Genomic DNA, 15152 nt, shown 5'->3' with positions numbered 1-15152 from the left:
TCGTATACTTGAAGCACATGGTTCATTTATGCAAAGTTTCTTTTTGTCACAAGATGAGTTTTATTTGAAATTTTTATGAGCGTTGACCTACCGTTAAAACCATGGAGGATGCGCTTATATCATAAACATTTGACTTTTCTAGACAGCTACGCAACATCATCAACACCCATGGTTATAAGCTGAACATAAGAAATTTCCTCACAAAATCTTTGTTTGTATCAATTGCAATATAGATTCCAACACACCAAACACATGGTGAATGTTTTATAAACAATTATGACCATTGTACAACATGAATTTACAAATCAATTCAGAAAATTATGATGGTCACATGACCAAGCCTAAAACTATATGAAAGCAACTATATAAGAAGACAGAAGAATCAGAAACGCACACATTTCCATCGCCATATTCAAAGAACGAACTTTACATTTCATATTGATTAAATGACTCCAACAGCTTCATTATTCACAGATTGTGAGTGCAGACACTTTGCCATGACGTCAAATTCTGACATATATATTATGCAATACAAGTGGTCTCAACCTGTTTTAGAACTTGCATTCAACCTCTGAAGTGGCTTCAAGGCCGCCATGATGTCAGCAAACGTAGGCCGTAGCCTTGGATCACTATAAAATAGAAGAAATAGTATGTTGAGATTCTCACATATAATCATAAATTTCACATAGTAGTCCGTAGAAATATCATACGAGCTACTCGAGATCGACTCGTTAAAAGCTGGAATCGAACCAAGCTTAAACAAGCTCGAGCTGGAGCCTAAAAATAAGCTTGAAATATCATTTTTATAACAATAATGATTATATATATATAATTATGATAAAATAACTAAATCATACATATTATGTTATATATGAAACTATAACCAAAATAATTATAAATGTATATAAATTAATTCTTAAGTAATAAGCGAACCGATTTCGAGCTTGAAAAACTATGCACAAGCCAAGCTCAAACTTTAGAAATAGAGCTCGAAGCCAAGCTCAAGCTATCGTAAGTTAAAAGAGCCGAGCTCAGACTCAGCTCGGCTCTTTTACACCCCTGGTTAAACATTCTTAGATGCTAGAGATGGAATATTTTTGGATCATACTTTTATCTCTAAGGGTCGAATGGGAGCAGGTCAAAAGTTAGCTCAACATGTATTCCAACCAAATAAATGCTTCTAAAACGTTTTATTTAAAAGAAACACGATTATTATCACAAAAAGGAGTTCGATGTCGTATTTAACACGATTAATAAAAACTGCTGGTGGGTTATTAATGATTAGTTCAGGTGACCTGTTTAGTCATATCACCCAAACCGCCGCTTTAGCTACCCCTATTGCGTACAAATTACAAAAGGTTACAAAAAGAAAGTACTTGATAAAAAGATGTTGAACTGTGGTTTAATATTTTGAAGACTCACGTTTGCCAACATTTTGTGATGATATCTGCAATGACCGGGTCCATATCATCTGGAATTTCAAGACGACGATGTTGAAACCCGACTGCACCAACAACTTGCATCGGGTTCATTCCCTCCCATGGTTGTTGCAAAGTGCAAAGTTCCCATAAAACCACACCAAAGCTGTAAACATCGCTCCTACAAAGTATAAGATAAGATTTTTAATTATTTATGGTGTCAAGAAACTTATTTCTTTTCTTCTTATTCTTCGTAAGAAAATAAAGTACTAACTTTTCATCTGAGGGTTCGTTTCTTAGGACTTCTGGCGCCATCCACTCAGCCTGAGGAAATGTAATGTGATCATTGACCACGGTATATATATATATACAAATACATGAGGTGGCAATTTTGACCGGTTGACTTATGAATGAGTCAAGTATGGTTATATTCATCTCTTAACAGGTCAATTGGGTAAAATCAGGATAACTAGTTAAATGGATACCCCACAAATGGGCCGTCGAAAGTGTAATTTAAATGCATAAAATCTCCTCAAACCAGTTTAGTCAAAACTGTGCATGTGTGTGTGTGTATTATTTATTCACATAATATCATTTTTGACATTTTGTAATCGGATCTGACAAACTAATTAGTTACTCCCTCCGTCCCATTATAGGTGTCCTAGTTTGACTTTTCAAGTCTTTCTTTTACAAACTTGACCGTAAATATTTTTGTTCGTGCCATATAATACTTGATGAAAATTATATCAATGTAAAATACATTTAAAACCAAATCCATTCATATATTTTACATCAAGTATTATATAACATAAACAAAAATATTGTCGGTCAAAGTTAAACAAGAAAGACTTGAAAAATCAAACTAGGACACTTATAATGAGACGGAGGGAGTATAAAAAGTAACTTTTCTAGACAAAAGTTGCTTTACGTGGACCCGCTTTGATCTACACCAAAAGTTGTACATTTTGACCCATAACCCAACTTAATCATTTTACCACCATAATTCATGGTTTACATTTTCGCCCTAGCATATACTAGATAATACATACCGTTCCAGCAGTAGATCTTGAGGAAAGAAACGTGCTGTACTTCATTCTCGACAACCCAAAATCAGAAACCTGAAAATTAAAATATCAGCCACAATAAACCGTTTTTTGGAACACAATACCAAAATCATTTAAAAAATTTTAGGGTCTATAAGTGTGGTAGGCTACCTTCACAACCCAATTCTTATCAACAAGAAGATTTGGAGTCTTCAAATCACGATGAACTATAACAGGCGTGCAATTGTGCAAATAGTTCATACCACGAGCCTGAAATTTTTAAGGTAGAAAACAATAATAAGATACAATGCAAACATTATTAGTATAGGTTAATAAAGTGTCAAAATAACAATTAGATTAAAGATTTTTGAAGAGTGTTTGGATGTGTGTACAACTTCAGGAATCAGAATATGAATCAAAATAATTAGTAGATTAAAGGTTAACAAACAGTGTTTGGAGTAAGCTAGGGGTGGTATGGTAATTTTACATTTGTCTTAATAATAATCAGTTTTGTAACAACAGCAGCTTACCAGATTATCCAAATCTGATAATCAGAAAACTGTAACCATAATGAGTTTACCCAAACAGTCTAAACTGATTATTTAGGCTTGAAATCAGAATAATTAGTTAAAATGCACATTCAAAGTTTAAAGAGAAGTGAGCATACAGTATCAAAAGCCATCCTCAAGCGCCTTCGGATATCTAGTTGGTTGTTGGGCCGATGGAGTAATCTATATAAACTACCTCTGCATAATGTTAAAACATGTTTCATTATTTCATAGGAAATAAATAATAGTGTATGAAGGTTTACACCATTTAAAGAATGAGGTTAATATATATACTTATTTGGCACGAGAATTACTTAGAAAAACTTTAAAATGCTATTGGAAAAGGTTTCGGGTCGATCCAACCCAACCCGTCCATTTTGCCACATCTAATTGTCTGGATCCGAACGTGTATTATACTATGATAGAAAAGATGAATACCTAGGAAGAAACTCGGTAACAATTGAAAGATGTGGTGCGCGTGTTACGGCCCCCATGAAGAGTACAACATTCGGATGTCTAACTCTTTTCATGATCCTCACCTTGTAATCCAAAAAATTTACAAAATTGAAAAGGATTAGCACAAAATAATCAAATTAAGAGAAGTCAGCATGGACTTGCTATAAGAAACTGATTGTTGAGGTAAAATGTAAAATTACATAACTGTCCCTAAGTTTAAGTCCTATCTGATCAACGGGTTTTGTAATTCTGATTCCGCAAGTAACAAATATCACTTTGGAAAAGGAAAATCCAACCAGCCCTTTCTGATTTTACAGGTTTGTTTTCGAAAATGTCATAGGTAAAATATCAGATTATGCTAACTCTATATATGCAACAACAAAAAAAAAACATTATATCAGGTGCGAGTATCCTCCCGTGGGAAGAAAGAGGGGAGGAGGGGGTACCTCACTTCTGAATTCCTCAAGCGATTCGGTTGTTATTTCTTGGTCTAGGAACTTCTTAACAGCAACCTCCTGAAATATAAAACGAGGCGAATAACGTCACATAGATATTTTACAAAAATGCATCAAATTATTCTAAGTTTCTAACATCAAAAGTATCAAGATCAAGAGCAACAAAGCGATGGCCAATGGTTATGAAAATAAACTCACAGTTCCATGCCATTCGCCACGGTAAACCTCTCCATATGAACCTGTACCGAACAGGAAATACATATAATAAACTTGCTATTGTTTGTTATCAAGTAATTTATAAGGTACACAGAATAATAGATAAAAACGTCACTGTAGTCGCGACATGTTGCCACCTCTACAAAATACCAATAAAAGTAAGCAAGTGAAGCATTAAAAAATAGCAAGATAAACTCAGTACCCAATCCGATACGTTCACCCAGTGTGATATCCTCCCATACTATTTCACAGTCCGCTACATCATCAAGTGACACGTCAGACACCGTGCTTTCGTTACCCGTTGACCGGTCTGATATCCTCTCTCCATCTTGACCTATCTCATGCTGTGCTTCCGTGGCCCCTTCCCCTAATGGAGAAGAATCCAAAACAGAAGTGGTTGTTGTTGCAGCCATAACTGCGGCTGTCACTGTGGCGGCAGCCGCCACCGGTAGTTGAATGTTCTGGACCGTCATTGTTTTGGTGGCAGCTACCATCGCGACAGCGGCTGCAGCCGCGGCTGCTGCAGCCGGAACACTTTTCATGTATTCTGCTGTATTTGCTTCAGATTGTGAAGAAGCTCTTTGTGGACGTGGCAATGGAGGCAACAAACGAGGTTGACTTGACTGATTTTGACCTTGACCTTCACTTTGACTGTCAGTGGGACTTTTTGATGATTCCTCTTCGTAAACTTGGGTAAAGAGGTCAGGAGGAGCAACAACTCCACTTTCAAGTAACACATCGTGTAATTTCTGGGCCAATTTAGGGTTTTCTTTTGCAACTTCCATCATGTATTGTGAAACGTCGTTTACTTTCATTTTACGTACTGCAGGGGAACTTATGCCCTCGGTCCACGAAGGGGATCTTCCATGCGCGTATACTTTTTGTGGAAATTGAGGTAGGGATTTTTTGGGTTCTAATACTGATTTGATTGGTTGTGATAAACCGGATGAATGTGTGTTGTTATTGTTTTCCATGTAATCAACAGATAAAGTTGTGAGGTTACTTGTGGAGAAAGCTGCATACGAGGAATCTTCATCTCGGGACCATGGGCTTGAAGATAAAGATTCTTCATAATCTACATGTGATCCTCCGAGTCCTCCTAGTGTGTAAGATGGAATGACAGTTCCAGGATCCGCCATCAAGTCAACAATATATTCCCTGGCAATTGTGGTAACAATTCCATTAATTAATATTTGTATTGAATAATTTAAATTTTGAATATATTTGTATCTATATACCAGAGAAGAATTTTGTAAGAAAATCATATAAAATTCTGTGGTATATCTTTGCAGATAACATATTTACAAGTAACTGAAACCATGAAATTGTACAATTTAAGGAGGCATAAGAATATCATATTATTATTTGACTCATTTACCTATAGATGGGTTGATTTGGGTCAACAAGTCCAATTTAGGGGTGTCAACAAGTCGAGCGGAGCCCGAGCTGGACTAGGCTCGAGCTGCATCTCGTCTCATTTCGAGCACTACCTCTAAACTCGACTTGGATTGTGAATGGTTTTTCAAGCTCAAGTTCGGCTCGCTTATTATTTATTTTGTACGTTATATACATTCATAACGCTCTAAATTGCCTTATTATAGAAATGTTATATGTGATAATAATAATATAGTTTTTCAACAATAATTTATACATAAATGATCAATTTTCGAATAAAAGCTGGATAAAGAAAGCTTATGCTCGTAAAGGATATCCATTTTGGCCCGTTACCTAACCAGTAACCCACCCAGCCCATGCATTACTGGATAAATTTCCGCCCACCAATTGTTTGCTTTCTGCATCATTTCATATTTGTTTCCTTATCTAATTGAGTTAGGATGCTTTTTGAGTCCCCTGTTTTTTCAGTTTATTAGCTAGAATATATAAAATTTAAAAAATAACTAAATTCATATTAACTTGTGAACTATAAAATTGACATTTGACATAATGTGTATTTAAATCACAGAAAAGAGCAGAACCTGCCATCACCAAGTTTTATAAAGTTCATTGCAACTTTGTCAGAACCAGTGTATTGCTTCCCTTTCACTAAGCAGCAGGGGATGCCCACACTATCAGCCAAAACCTACAATTCAAAATAACAAATTATGATATATCATCAAGTGAAAAAAAAATCCAACAAGTGCATCTATCATAAATTAAGAATAGGTTAAGAATATATAGAAATTATAAAGTGACATATATACTCATCACATTTTAGATTTTAGAAGAAAAAACAGACGAAAATCAAAAAAAACTTGGAACTCTAACATATAGTTGTGATGACATGCTCGTATGTGTTAGTTTATCTAAATATTATGTTACACAACAAGAATGTTTTTTCGGTGCATACCCGGCTTCCATGTGGACTCTAATCTTCTCTAAGCTAATTCTTGTGCTTATGTTGAAACTGATTTGCTATCTCTATGATAAATCCTTCATATTAGTACGAGAAGAAGTGTTTTTCTAATGATTTTAATTATTGTTTATAAATAAGACATGGAATAATATATCAACTACAAAGATACACTCCTTAAGTAAATGTATTGCTAAGTGCAAAATCAAAGGACTTTTGTAAGGATATAATTTTAGTTTCATGTGGTGGTTCATGTATCCCTTTTGGCATCACGGAGCCGAGCCCAACCCAAGCTCGAGCTCGGATTGTGAGTAGTTTTTCAAGCTCAAGCTCGGCTCGTTTATTGTTTGTTAACTTTTTATATTAATATATATGTTTATAATTATTTTAATATATATTTAATAGAATTTAGCATTTAACATAGTATATACAAAATTGTCACGTTTATCATAACTTTATTATAACAAGTATTATGTAAATGAATCAGTATGTTCAATAAAAATTACATAAACAAGCTTGTTTAGGCTCGCAAGCCTTGAGCTCATGTAAGCTTGACTCAATTTAAGCTTTTAGCGAACCGATATCGATAGCTCACAAGCACTTTGGCTCGTTTATACCCCTAGCCAACAGGATGCAATGTTATCACGACTTCGACTTATTGATGATAATGAGTTTCATATCAACTACAAAAATGTTGTACACACATGTATAAAAAAAACATTAACTACTTTAAACTAATTAGAGACCTTGTGATTTCACAATACTTTTTTTCACCAAAAAAGTCCTTGGCTTATTAAATTTACCAGATAATCACTAATTCAAATTCATTTTTTTTAAATCACTTTCAAAGTGCACATCCAAACAACCGCATAACTTGAAAAAAATGATCTAGAGAGAAAGTGAATACCTTAAAAAGCAAAGCCCGATGACGGGCCAATCCAATTTTCAACGAGCCAAGAGGCAAAACCATGCTTCCAATATTACCCTTCAACCTTGAGCTAAAATCCCTCCAAGCTACCAACATATTATCCGGATTCTTAACTGGACCCCCCATACGATCAGAAACCAAAACCGCAAGCCTCTGCGCCAAACTTTGACCGGCACAATCAACAGATTCAGACACTGACTTTACAGCAATCTCCAAAGCCCTTTGTTCAAGCTCTAAAAGCTTGGAATCTGCAGCCTTGTTAACAAGAACTGCTTCCCATGTAACATTATCTGACACGGGTGTTCCTTGTAACTCCACTAAGGAAGGCATCTTTGAAGATGTGGGGCCCATTAACACCCCGTGTAGATCATAGAAACCATCAACAATCTTGTCATCATAGCTAAGAGCATTGTAGTTCTGTGATGTATGAACAAGTCTAGGACATGAAATGTTAGAATCCAATAAGCAAAAACAAACAAAGAAAAGAATCAAAACTTGAAATTCTTTGCATCAAGATAAGCAATCATAGTAATGTTATGATTAAAAGTGTGTAACAAATTTCATATCCATTGTTAAACATTGCTATGGAAAGGGATTATGTGATACCATTTAGTATGCTTGACTTGATATTCCTTTAGGATTAAATTAAAAGCGTTACTTGGAAAAATCGATGTCACTCAAAAGCAACCTCATTTTGTAGTTCTGAGTATATAACTTACTATCATCAAAAATATTATTCACGCCCTATTGAATCCTTATGTTCAAACAATTATCCACAATATAGAGTTGGTTGGTGATGCAGAAGCATCCGGTCCATTAAGTCGGCCCGGCCCGGCCCGGCCCAAACGTTTATTTTTAATTATAAATAAAGTTGTTAGGTCTTTAGTTTCATCAGTTTTTGATTGAATTTTAATTGAAGAGAACTTTGTTCTTGGAACCTATGGTTCAAATTATCGGTCTTTGATTAACGAAAGTGTCATGAGCCATTTGAATGCTTCCGTTCCCGCATCATTTGGTATCAAAGCCTTTGGTTCTCAAATGGCTCAACGTGGAGGTAAATACTTGTCTGTTCGTCGATTCGCCGACAGAGGCAACGACACGAGTGTTTTCTATTCGCGTGCTCGTGAAGAAGATCGACGTCCTACTCGCAGATTCGCCGATCGAGGCAGCGGTGGAGTCTATTCTGACACACGGGATCTTAAGATGATCAAACGGCTCCGGAAGCGAGTCCGAGATTTGGAAATACAACAAGAGATCATGCGGCTCCAACAAAGGATCCGAGATCTTGAATCATCATCAACTTGGAAGGAAACGGAACCGGAAACACCCGTCGTGGACGAGTTAACCGATCCTCCCAGTGGTAATACTATCTATAATTCTTTGCCCGTGTATGACGATTATCGGGATGAGGATTGGTATTCTTGGATGTATGGTGAATCTTTGGATAGGAAGATGACGGAATACGCGAAAACATATGCCCTTTTTTTATTGAAATACTAAGGGGCGCATCGGCCAATAATGGTGTTGTAATTAATATTGCAGACGATGTGGTTGCTACGTGTGGTTCTCGGTTGGCTGCGGGTGGCGTAGGATCGGTTGTGGTTGATGGTCAAAACCCGAGGAACAAGGAAGGTCAGTCGGGTTTTTTGGTAAGTCAAAACAATTTGAATTTTAAATATAGTGTTATTCACATTGAAGATAGGGATGAAGGTGATCAAACTTTTGTGTATGATGATGGTGGTGGAGGTCCTATTAATTCAGAAACTGACGAATTTAATGGGTCAATTGAACTTAATAGATTGAATAATGATAAGGAAGGTGAAAAAATCTCAAAAATAAACCATGTTAGTGGGGAGGTTGTAAGTCACATTAATTGTGGAATCAAATTCAATACTCTATGCATGCATAGTGATATAACTTCAAGGCATTTGAACAGTGTCAATGCATTAAAAGAAGATGGAACATATTATCTGTGGCGGGTCGTGATGTCGTTGAATAAGGAGCGAGTTGATGTTCCTTTTGACCCAGGCGGCTTCTGTCTAAAAACAAAACTCGAGGGCGATTTTTTCGAAGAGGGAGAGTATGATGCAGGAGCATCCGGTCCATTAAGTCGGCCCGGCCCGGCCCAAACGTTTATTTTTAATTATAAATAAAGTTGTTAGGTCTTTAGTTTCGTTAGTTTTTGATTGAATTTTAATTGAAGAGAACTTTGTTCTTGGAACCTATGGTTCAAATTATCGGTCTTTGATTAACGAAAGTGTCATGAGCCATTTGAATGCTTCCGTTCCCGCATCAGTTGGACCCTATGAGCTATAAAAGTAAATGGGAATGACAAATTTTGTTTCCTTATGGAAACAAATACACTTATAACACATAAGGGAAGACATATTATCAAAAGAAGACATGGTGCAAGACTGCAAAGGGTTAACCACAACTTGAGAGCCGTATACGTTGACCTGAATCCCACAAACAAAGTAACTATCAAATTCATCATGCATTACTAATTAAAATTTAAATGGAAATGAAGAAGACTGGTATACGAATAAGTCTCAGGCAAGATATTTTGTCAAAACAAAGGACACGATGCAAGTTATGAGGGAAAACTTCACCCAATAGTAACCAAGTGTTCCACTAAAGACGCTCAACTTTCATTAGATGATCCAATCTTGTGTAAGTTTTTCATTAATGTTATTTTTTTAAAAAGGAATCAAGTGAGGAAAATGAAACATATATGAATCTTGATTACTATTTAGTGATTACTTTTTCCAGCTAACTTGGAGTAGGGAGGAAATAGTGAAGAAAACAATTCACGAATAATAACCAAATTCTTCATTTGCCTCACTTGATTTTTATTTTATATTTTTTAAATTAACATTTAATTTATAAAAACATTACACAAGACTTGCATCTAACGAAAGCTGGTGACTTTAGAGGAGCATAAGAAAACTGAGTGACTTTAGGGGACATTTGGGAAACTTAGTTACTATTCTGCAAAGTTACCCTACGTTTTGAACGCCACTAGAGAGCCGAATACTTTAACCTAAATTGCACAAACAAAGTAACAATCACACTCAACACACCTTACTATTTGCAACTTAAATGAACTAATAAACAGTCTGATTGTTTCCATAACCAGAAACACTTCATGTTTACCTCAAAATGGCAATGAAAGTATGAAACATACCATTATGCAAATAAGTGTCCCACCAATTAAATGAACCAAACTGAAATAAGAACTCAACTTACCCAATAACGACAGGCAACGATTTCCGCAGGCGTATTCTCCGCAACACAAGACCCCAAACTGATCTGCTTAACAGCTTCAATCTGCACAGCTTCCGGATCCTCTCTGGCACTCAACTCCAAGGCCAGTTGAATCTGATGCTCTTCTTCCGCTTCCGGATCCCGATTATTATTAATATTATCATCAAAACCCCTCAATTCACTTATGGCAGCATCCAGTTGAGTACTGGTAATGGAGTCAAACTCTTCAATTGACTTAGGGCTTTGACTTCTCTTACTGGTTACCGAATTAAGCCATCCGGTAATCGACGACAACGGCTGCTTACTACTAACATTAACCTCACTCGACTCCGATGATTGATTTTGACTTTGGATTTGACTTTGGTTTGATCTAATGTGCAGCTTCTTCAATAGGCTTTTCATGATAGGTCAACTTACTTAGACTACAAAGTCAATGCAGAGTCCGATTCGATAATTGAAATTAGCAAACCCTAGATGCTGAAAACACGAGTTGAATGGAGAGATTGGATGGATCGATGATCGAGAAATAAAAATAATAATAATAATAATAGTATAGAAGATTGATTTGAGGATGGGAAGGACAGAGAGAGTAAGTAATTAATTAGTGGGAGTATGACAGCACCAGCCACTTGTGTGGTTGTGGTTTTGATTTTGATTTTGATTCTTAGGGTTTTTAATTAATTTGGGGGAAATTGAAGACTAGTAGTGTTCTGTAATGCACCCAACAAGACAACAACAACTACCAGTGTGGATGGATTATTGGACTGTTGGCCACTTCTTGTTGTAGCAGGTGAGTATACAAAAATGGAAATTTAGGGGATTTTGGGATATACCACCAAACCAAACCAAACCAAACCAAACCAAACCACTCATACTTATCTTCGTTTCTTTAAAGGACATTCATACTTATCAATTGAGTTGGATTTGAGCTCGAAATTAAACGAGACAACTTTGCTTAAGCTTGAGCTTTAAGTTAAACGAGCCGAGCCGAGCCGAGCTTGGTTCTAGCTCATCTCAGTTACAAAAATGAGCCGACTCGGCTCTGATTGTTTTAAATCAAGTTTTTTTAGCTAGTTTTATTTGAACTTTTATAGAACTAGCTACGAGCCGCGAGATTTTTGAGCAGTCTTGTATAAATGTATTCTAACTTATTTTTGTTGTCAATTGGAAAATTATCATAAAAATATTGATTTGAATTTCACATGTGTTAACTTGTTTGCAATTTTAAACGAATTAACCAGATATAACAAAGCATATTCAGCTTAGTATTAAACAACTTACAAAACTGCTTTAGACATATTACTATTGATAACTTCAAGTTGATAATGAAATCTAAGCTCTTAGAAAGTAGAGGGACTGTTATGTTATAATTCCAAACTTAGAGGACTAAATTTGTTAATAGTTAGTTAAGGCTTATAAGAACAGCTTTGTGCGCTCTAATCTGTAATCACTTTCACTTTGATAATAAATGAATTCCCTCTGTAACCATTTTCATCTTCTTGTTTCTTAATTACCAATTCAATATTTGGTATCAGAGCATAGGTTCTATCAATCCGAAGATCCTACGAACTGGATCTTGATAAACGCTTCGCACATAAATACTCTCGAAGATCAATGGGAACCCCTGCTCCTCAACCCAGAGAAACCTATAGTACAATTCTTCTTCTGTATCCGCTTCTTTCATCAACGAATTACCAAATTTGGGCTACAAAGTTGAAGGCAATCTTCAATGTACATGATGTGAGAGAAAGGATGTCTCGATGATTTCTATTTACCGCAAAGTCTCCTTAAACAGTACAAAGTCAAGAGATAAAATAGGAGAACCTAACCAACTACAACAAACTTTCTGATCCTATTTTAAGTACATGATAATCACATCTGATACAAAAATACAATTCCAATAATATCAAGATATTATCGGTTAACACATGGCCTGTGGGTGGTAATTGAACCAATGACTAGGGCCGCCGTGGACGTGAAGAATAACAACACTGCTATAACGTATATGTTTTAAGCCCTACCAGAAGATATGGTGCTTCAAGTAGCTCATCTCACAACGAAGAACGAAATTCTGGATTCGTTGAAGGCTCGATTCATTAGAATTGATCGACTGCAGAAAGCGAGACTTTCAACCTTAAAGAATGAATTTGAGACACTCATGATGAAAGCTGCGGAAAGCATTGATGAATTTGCAAGCAAAAATTACTTCAATTTCATCAAGAGCAAGTGCTTTGGGTGAACCTTACTAAGAGAAGGTATTGGTTCTAAAATTATTCAATGCAGTCCCAAAAAATTCATTCAAACTGTTGCTTCGATCGAACAATTTGTGGATCTTGATACTATGTTGCTTCAAGAGGCAATTGGATGGGTATGTAACGAACCATCTGCTATGTGTAGGATTGTCTTTCAACTCATTATCCATCGTGTTCTCGGTACGTTAGAACACTTTTAGAGCATGTTTGGGGTTGAGTTGAAAACTGCTTATTGGCTTTTTCAAAAAGTCATGATTTGAGTATTTTAGATAACTGTTTTTTAACCTTTTCAAAAAGTTAAAATAAAAAGGATTTTTGTGATTGCCAGACACTTTTTAACTTATTGCTTTTTGAAAACACCAATAAGCTAATAAGATATTTTCAAACTCAATCTCAAACATGCTTTTAAGGTTTAACGCCATTTTTGGTTAGTTCCTCTTGTTTTTTGAATATTGTAATGACTTATGAACCCGGTGGCATGGTAGGTTACGTGCCGGGAAAGACGAATCTACAACGTAGGAGGGAACTTGATATTAGTTAACTGCAAAGACATGAATGGTTAGATTCTAAATGCAGTTAACCTTAGTAACCATAACCTGTTTCAAACCAACATAGCGCATGCGTGTGAATTAGGTGTACAAAAACCTTGTCTATATAAAAAGAAGCCTCTAATTGTGTCTTGATATTAAAACCATGCACATGCATATATAGAAACAGTTGGGAATCAAGTTAATTATGATTAGTTTAGTCATGTCACACCCCAACCTACTGCGGAATATGCCGGAGCGCGACAATATTATATCATTGCTCAGAAGACACTAAGTAAAATACACGTGTCAATATCTAAATTATTCATTCATATATCAAATTTCAAAAGCGCAAACATTGTCTCAAAAATACCGTTACAAATAAATATTCAAATCATAAATAACTTAAAATAAACGTGTTCTTCATTCACCAAAGCAACCTAAGGTATCATTTAAACTTCAATACTTGATTCATCCAATAAAGCTACTTGTGTCATGCATGGAAATATATATATTTGTCAACATAAAGTTGAGCAAGTAAATCACAGTTTTGTGTATATATAATATTTAAAAAGACAATTCCATGCGAGAATTTTAAATCACTACAACTAGTATAACAATAACTAAAAGTTGTTTTTTCACCCGAATCATATTGATAACGAGTTATTTCGACGGCGTATGATCATACTATTGAGGATGAGGATGAGATACCAACCACCATAACAAAAGAAAACACATAGTCACATTCACACGTATCAACTAATCGAGCAATTTCAATAAACGCATATATTGGAATCGTGGTGAAAATCTATAATAAGTTTGATTGTAAACACATAATGCCCCCAAAAATGTAAAACGGTAAAAAGGGGATGCGAATTTACTTACTTTAACAAGTGGATTAAGTAATGATGAGATAATAAAAAGAACTAGGATGAAATGGTCAAGCTCCTCGAGGTTAACTGACAAAAATTCGTAGTCGTTACATATAATATTAATTAATTATAAATAAAAATAAACAAGGATTACAGTATATTTGAGATTCGATTGGGTTTTAAGTAAGTGGAAATTCACAATTGTTGGTTATTATTATTGATATTATTATCATTATTATTAATTATTTTTTATAAATAATATAAATATTACTTATTAATAAATAAGTAAAATACTATGTAATACATATACATTAACGTGGAGGTTTAAAATAAAATTTATTATGAACAATCTAAAGTGGTTCGGTTTACCACAATAATGTTTATTTAATATTGTATTATATATAGTACATGTAAAAAAATTTGATTAAAAAGGGTTTTTAAAAAAATAAAACTATAAAAACCGGGTTTCGTGAGACTTAGAGGTTCGGTTTTGACAAAAGTAACATTTATTACTTGATATTTGTAAGTAATATTAATGATAATAAAGGAAAAGTAATTAAAAAAATAAATTACAAAAACCGGGTCCAGGGGGGCTCAAACCCGCGCCTGAACCAGTTCCAGAGCTTTAACTGCACACGCACCAGCCATCAGGCTGGTGTGTTAATTTGTGAATATAACAGATTGCAAAAAAAATATATCATGTATGTTCAAAACCCACATTAACCATAAACCCTAGATCTTTAAATCGATTCAAACATTTAAAGTTTGTTACAATTGATTTAGGGTTAATGTTCCTAGGTTACAACTGATCTCAAAGCATAGT

At 35.2% G+C, this 15152-nt stretch overlaps 1 protein-coding gene across 2 annotated transcripts; it reads right to left on the bottom strand.

Annotated features, from left to right (window-relative positions):
• Nucleotides 1–204: 204 nt before the first annotated feature.
• LOC143593991 (putative serine/threonine-protein kinase SIS8) lies at nt 205–11080 on the bottom strand. 2 transcript variants are annotated; one of them, XM_077073428.1, is made up of 13 exons: nt 10661–11080; nt 7394–7831; nt 6113–6216; nt 4339–5294; nt 4119–4159; nt 3912–3980; nt 3448–3548; nt 3129–3207; nt 2633–2731; nt 2468–2536; nt 1693–1742; nt 1423–1599; nt 205–629 (listed from the first exon to the last, which is right to left on the bottom strand). In XM_077073428.1, the coding sequence occupies exons 1-13, from the start codon at nt 11078–11080 to the stop codon at nt 542–544; spliced, it is 2691 nt and encodes an 896-aa protein (XP_076929543.1). In that variant the 3' UTR covers nt 205–541. The 2 variants fall into 2 exon arrangements, with proteins under 2 accessions (XP_076929543.1, XP_076929544.1); XM_077073429.1 differs by having other exon boundaries at nt 7394–7850; nt 10661–10827.
• Between the last annotated feature and the right edge of the window lie 4072 nt (nt 11081–15152).

The sequence above is a fragment of the Bidens hawaiensis genome, unplaced genomic scaffold (assembly GCF_021521415.1).
Source record: "Bidens hawaiensis isolate Kalapana, Puna unplaced genomic scaffold, B.hawaiensis_p1.1 tig00042985_1, whole genome shotgun sequence".
Taxonomy (NCBI): Eukaryota; Viridiplantae; Streptophyta; class Magnoliopsida; order Asterales; family Asteraceae; genus Bidens; species Bidens hawaiensis.
Note: the sequence above shows the minus strand (reverse complement) of the source record. Positions and strands in the feature narration are given on the sequence as shown.

Bases quoted from the DNA above. Each gene is read 5' to 3' on its own strand.
- LOC143593991 (XM_077073428.1), bottom strand. From the start codon at position 11,080: ATGAAAAGCCTATTGAAGAAGCTGCACATTAGATCAAACCAAAGTCAA. The intron at 6,217-7,393 runs GTATTCACTTTC...TTTGAATTGTAG, and splicing joins ATCGGGCTTTGCTTTTTAAG to GTTTTGGCTGATAGTGTGGG. The intron at 2,732-3,128 runs GTATGCTCACTT...TAAAAATTTCAG, and splicing joins TGAGGATGGCTTTTGATACT to GCTCGTGGTATGAACTATTT.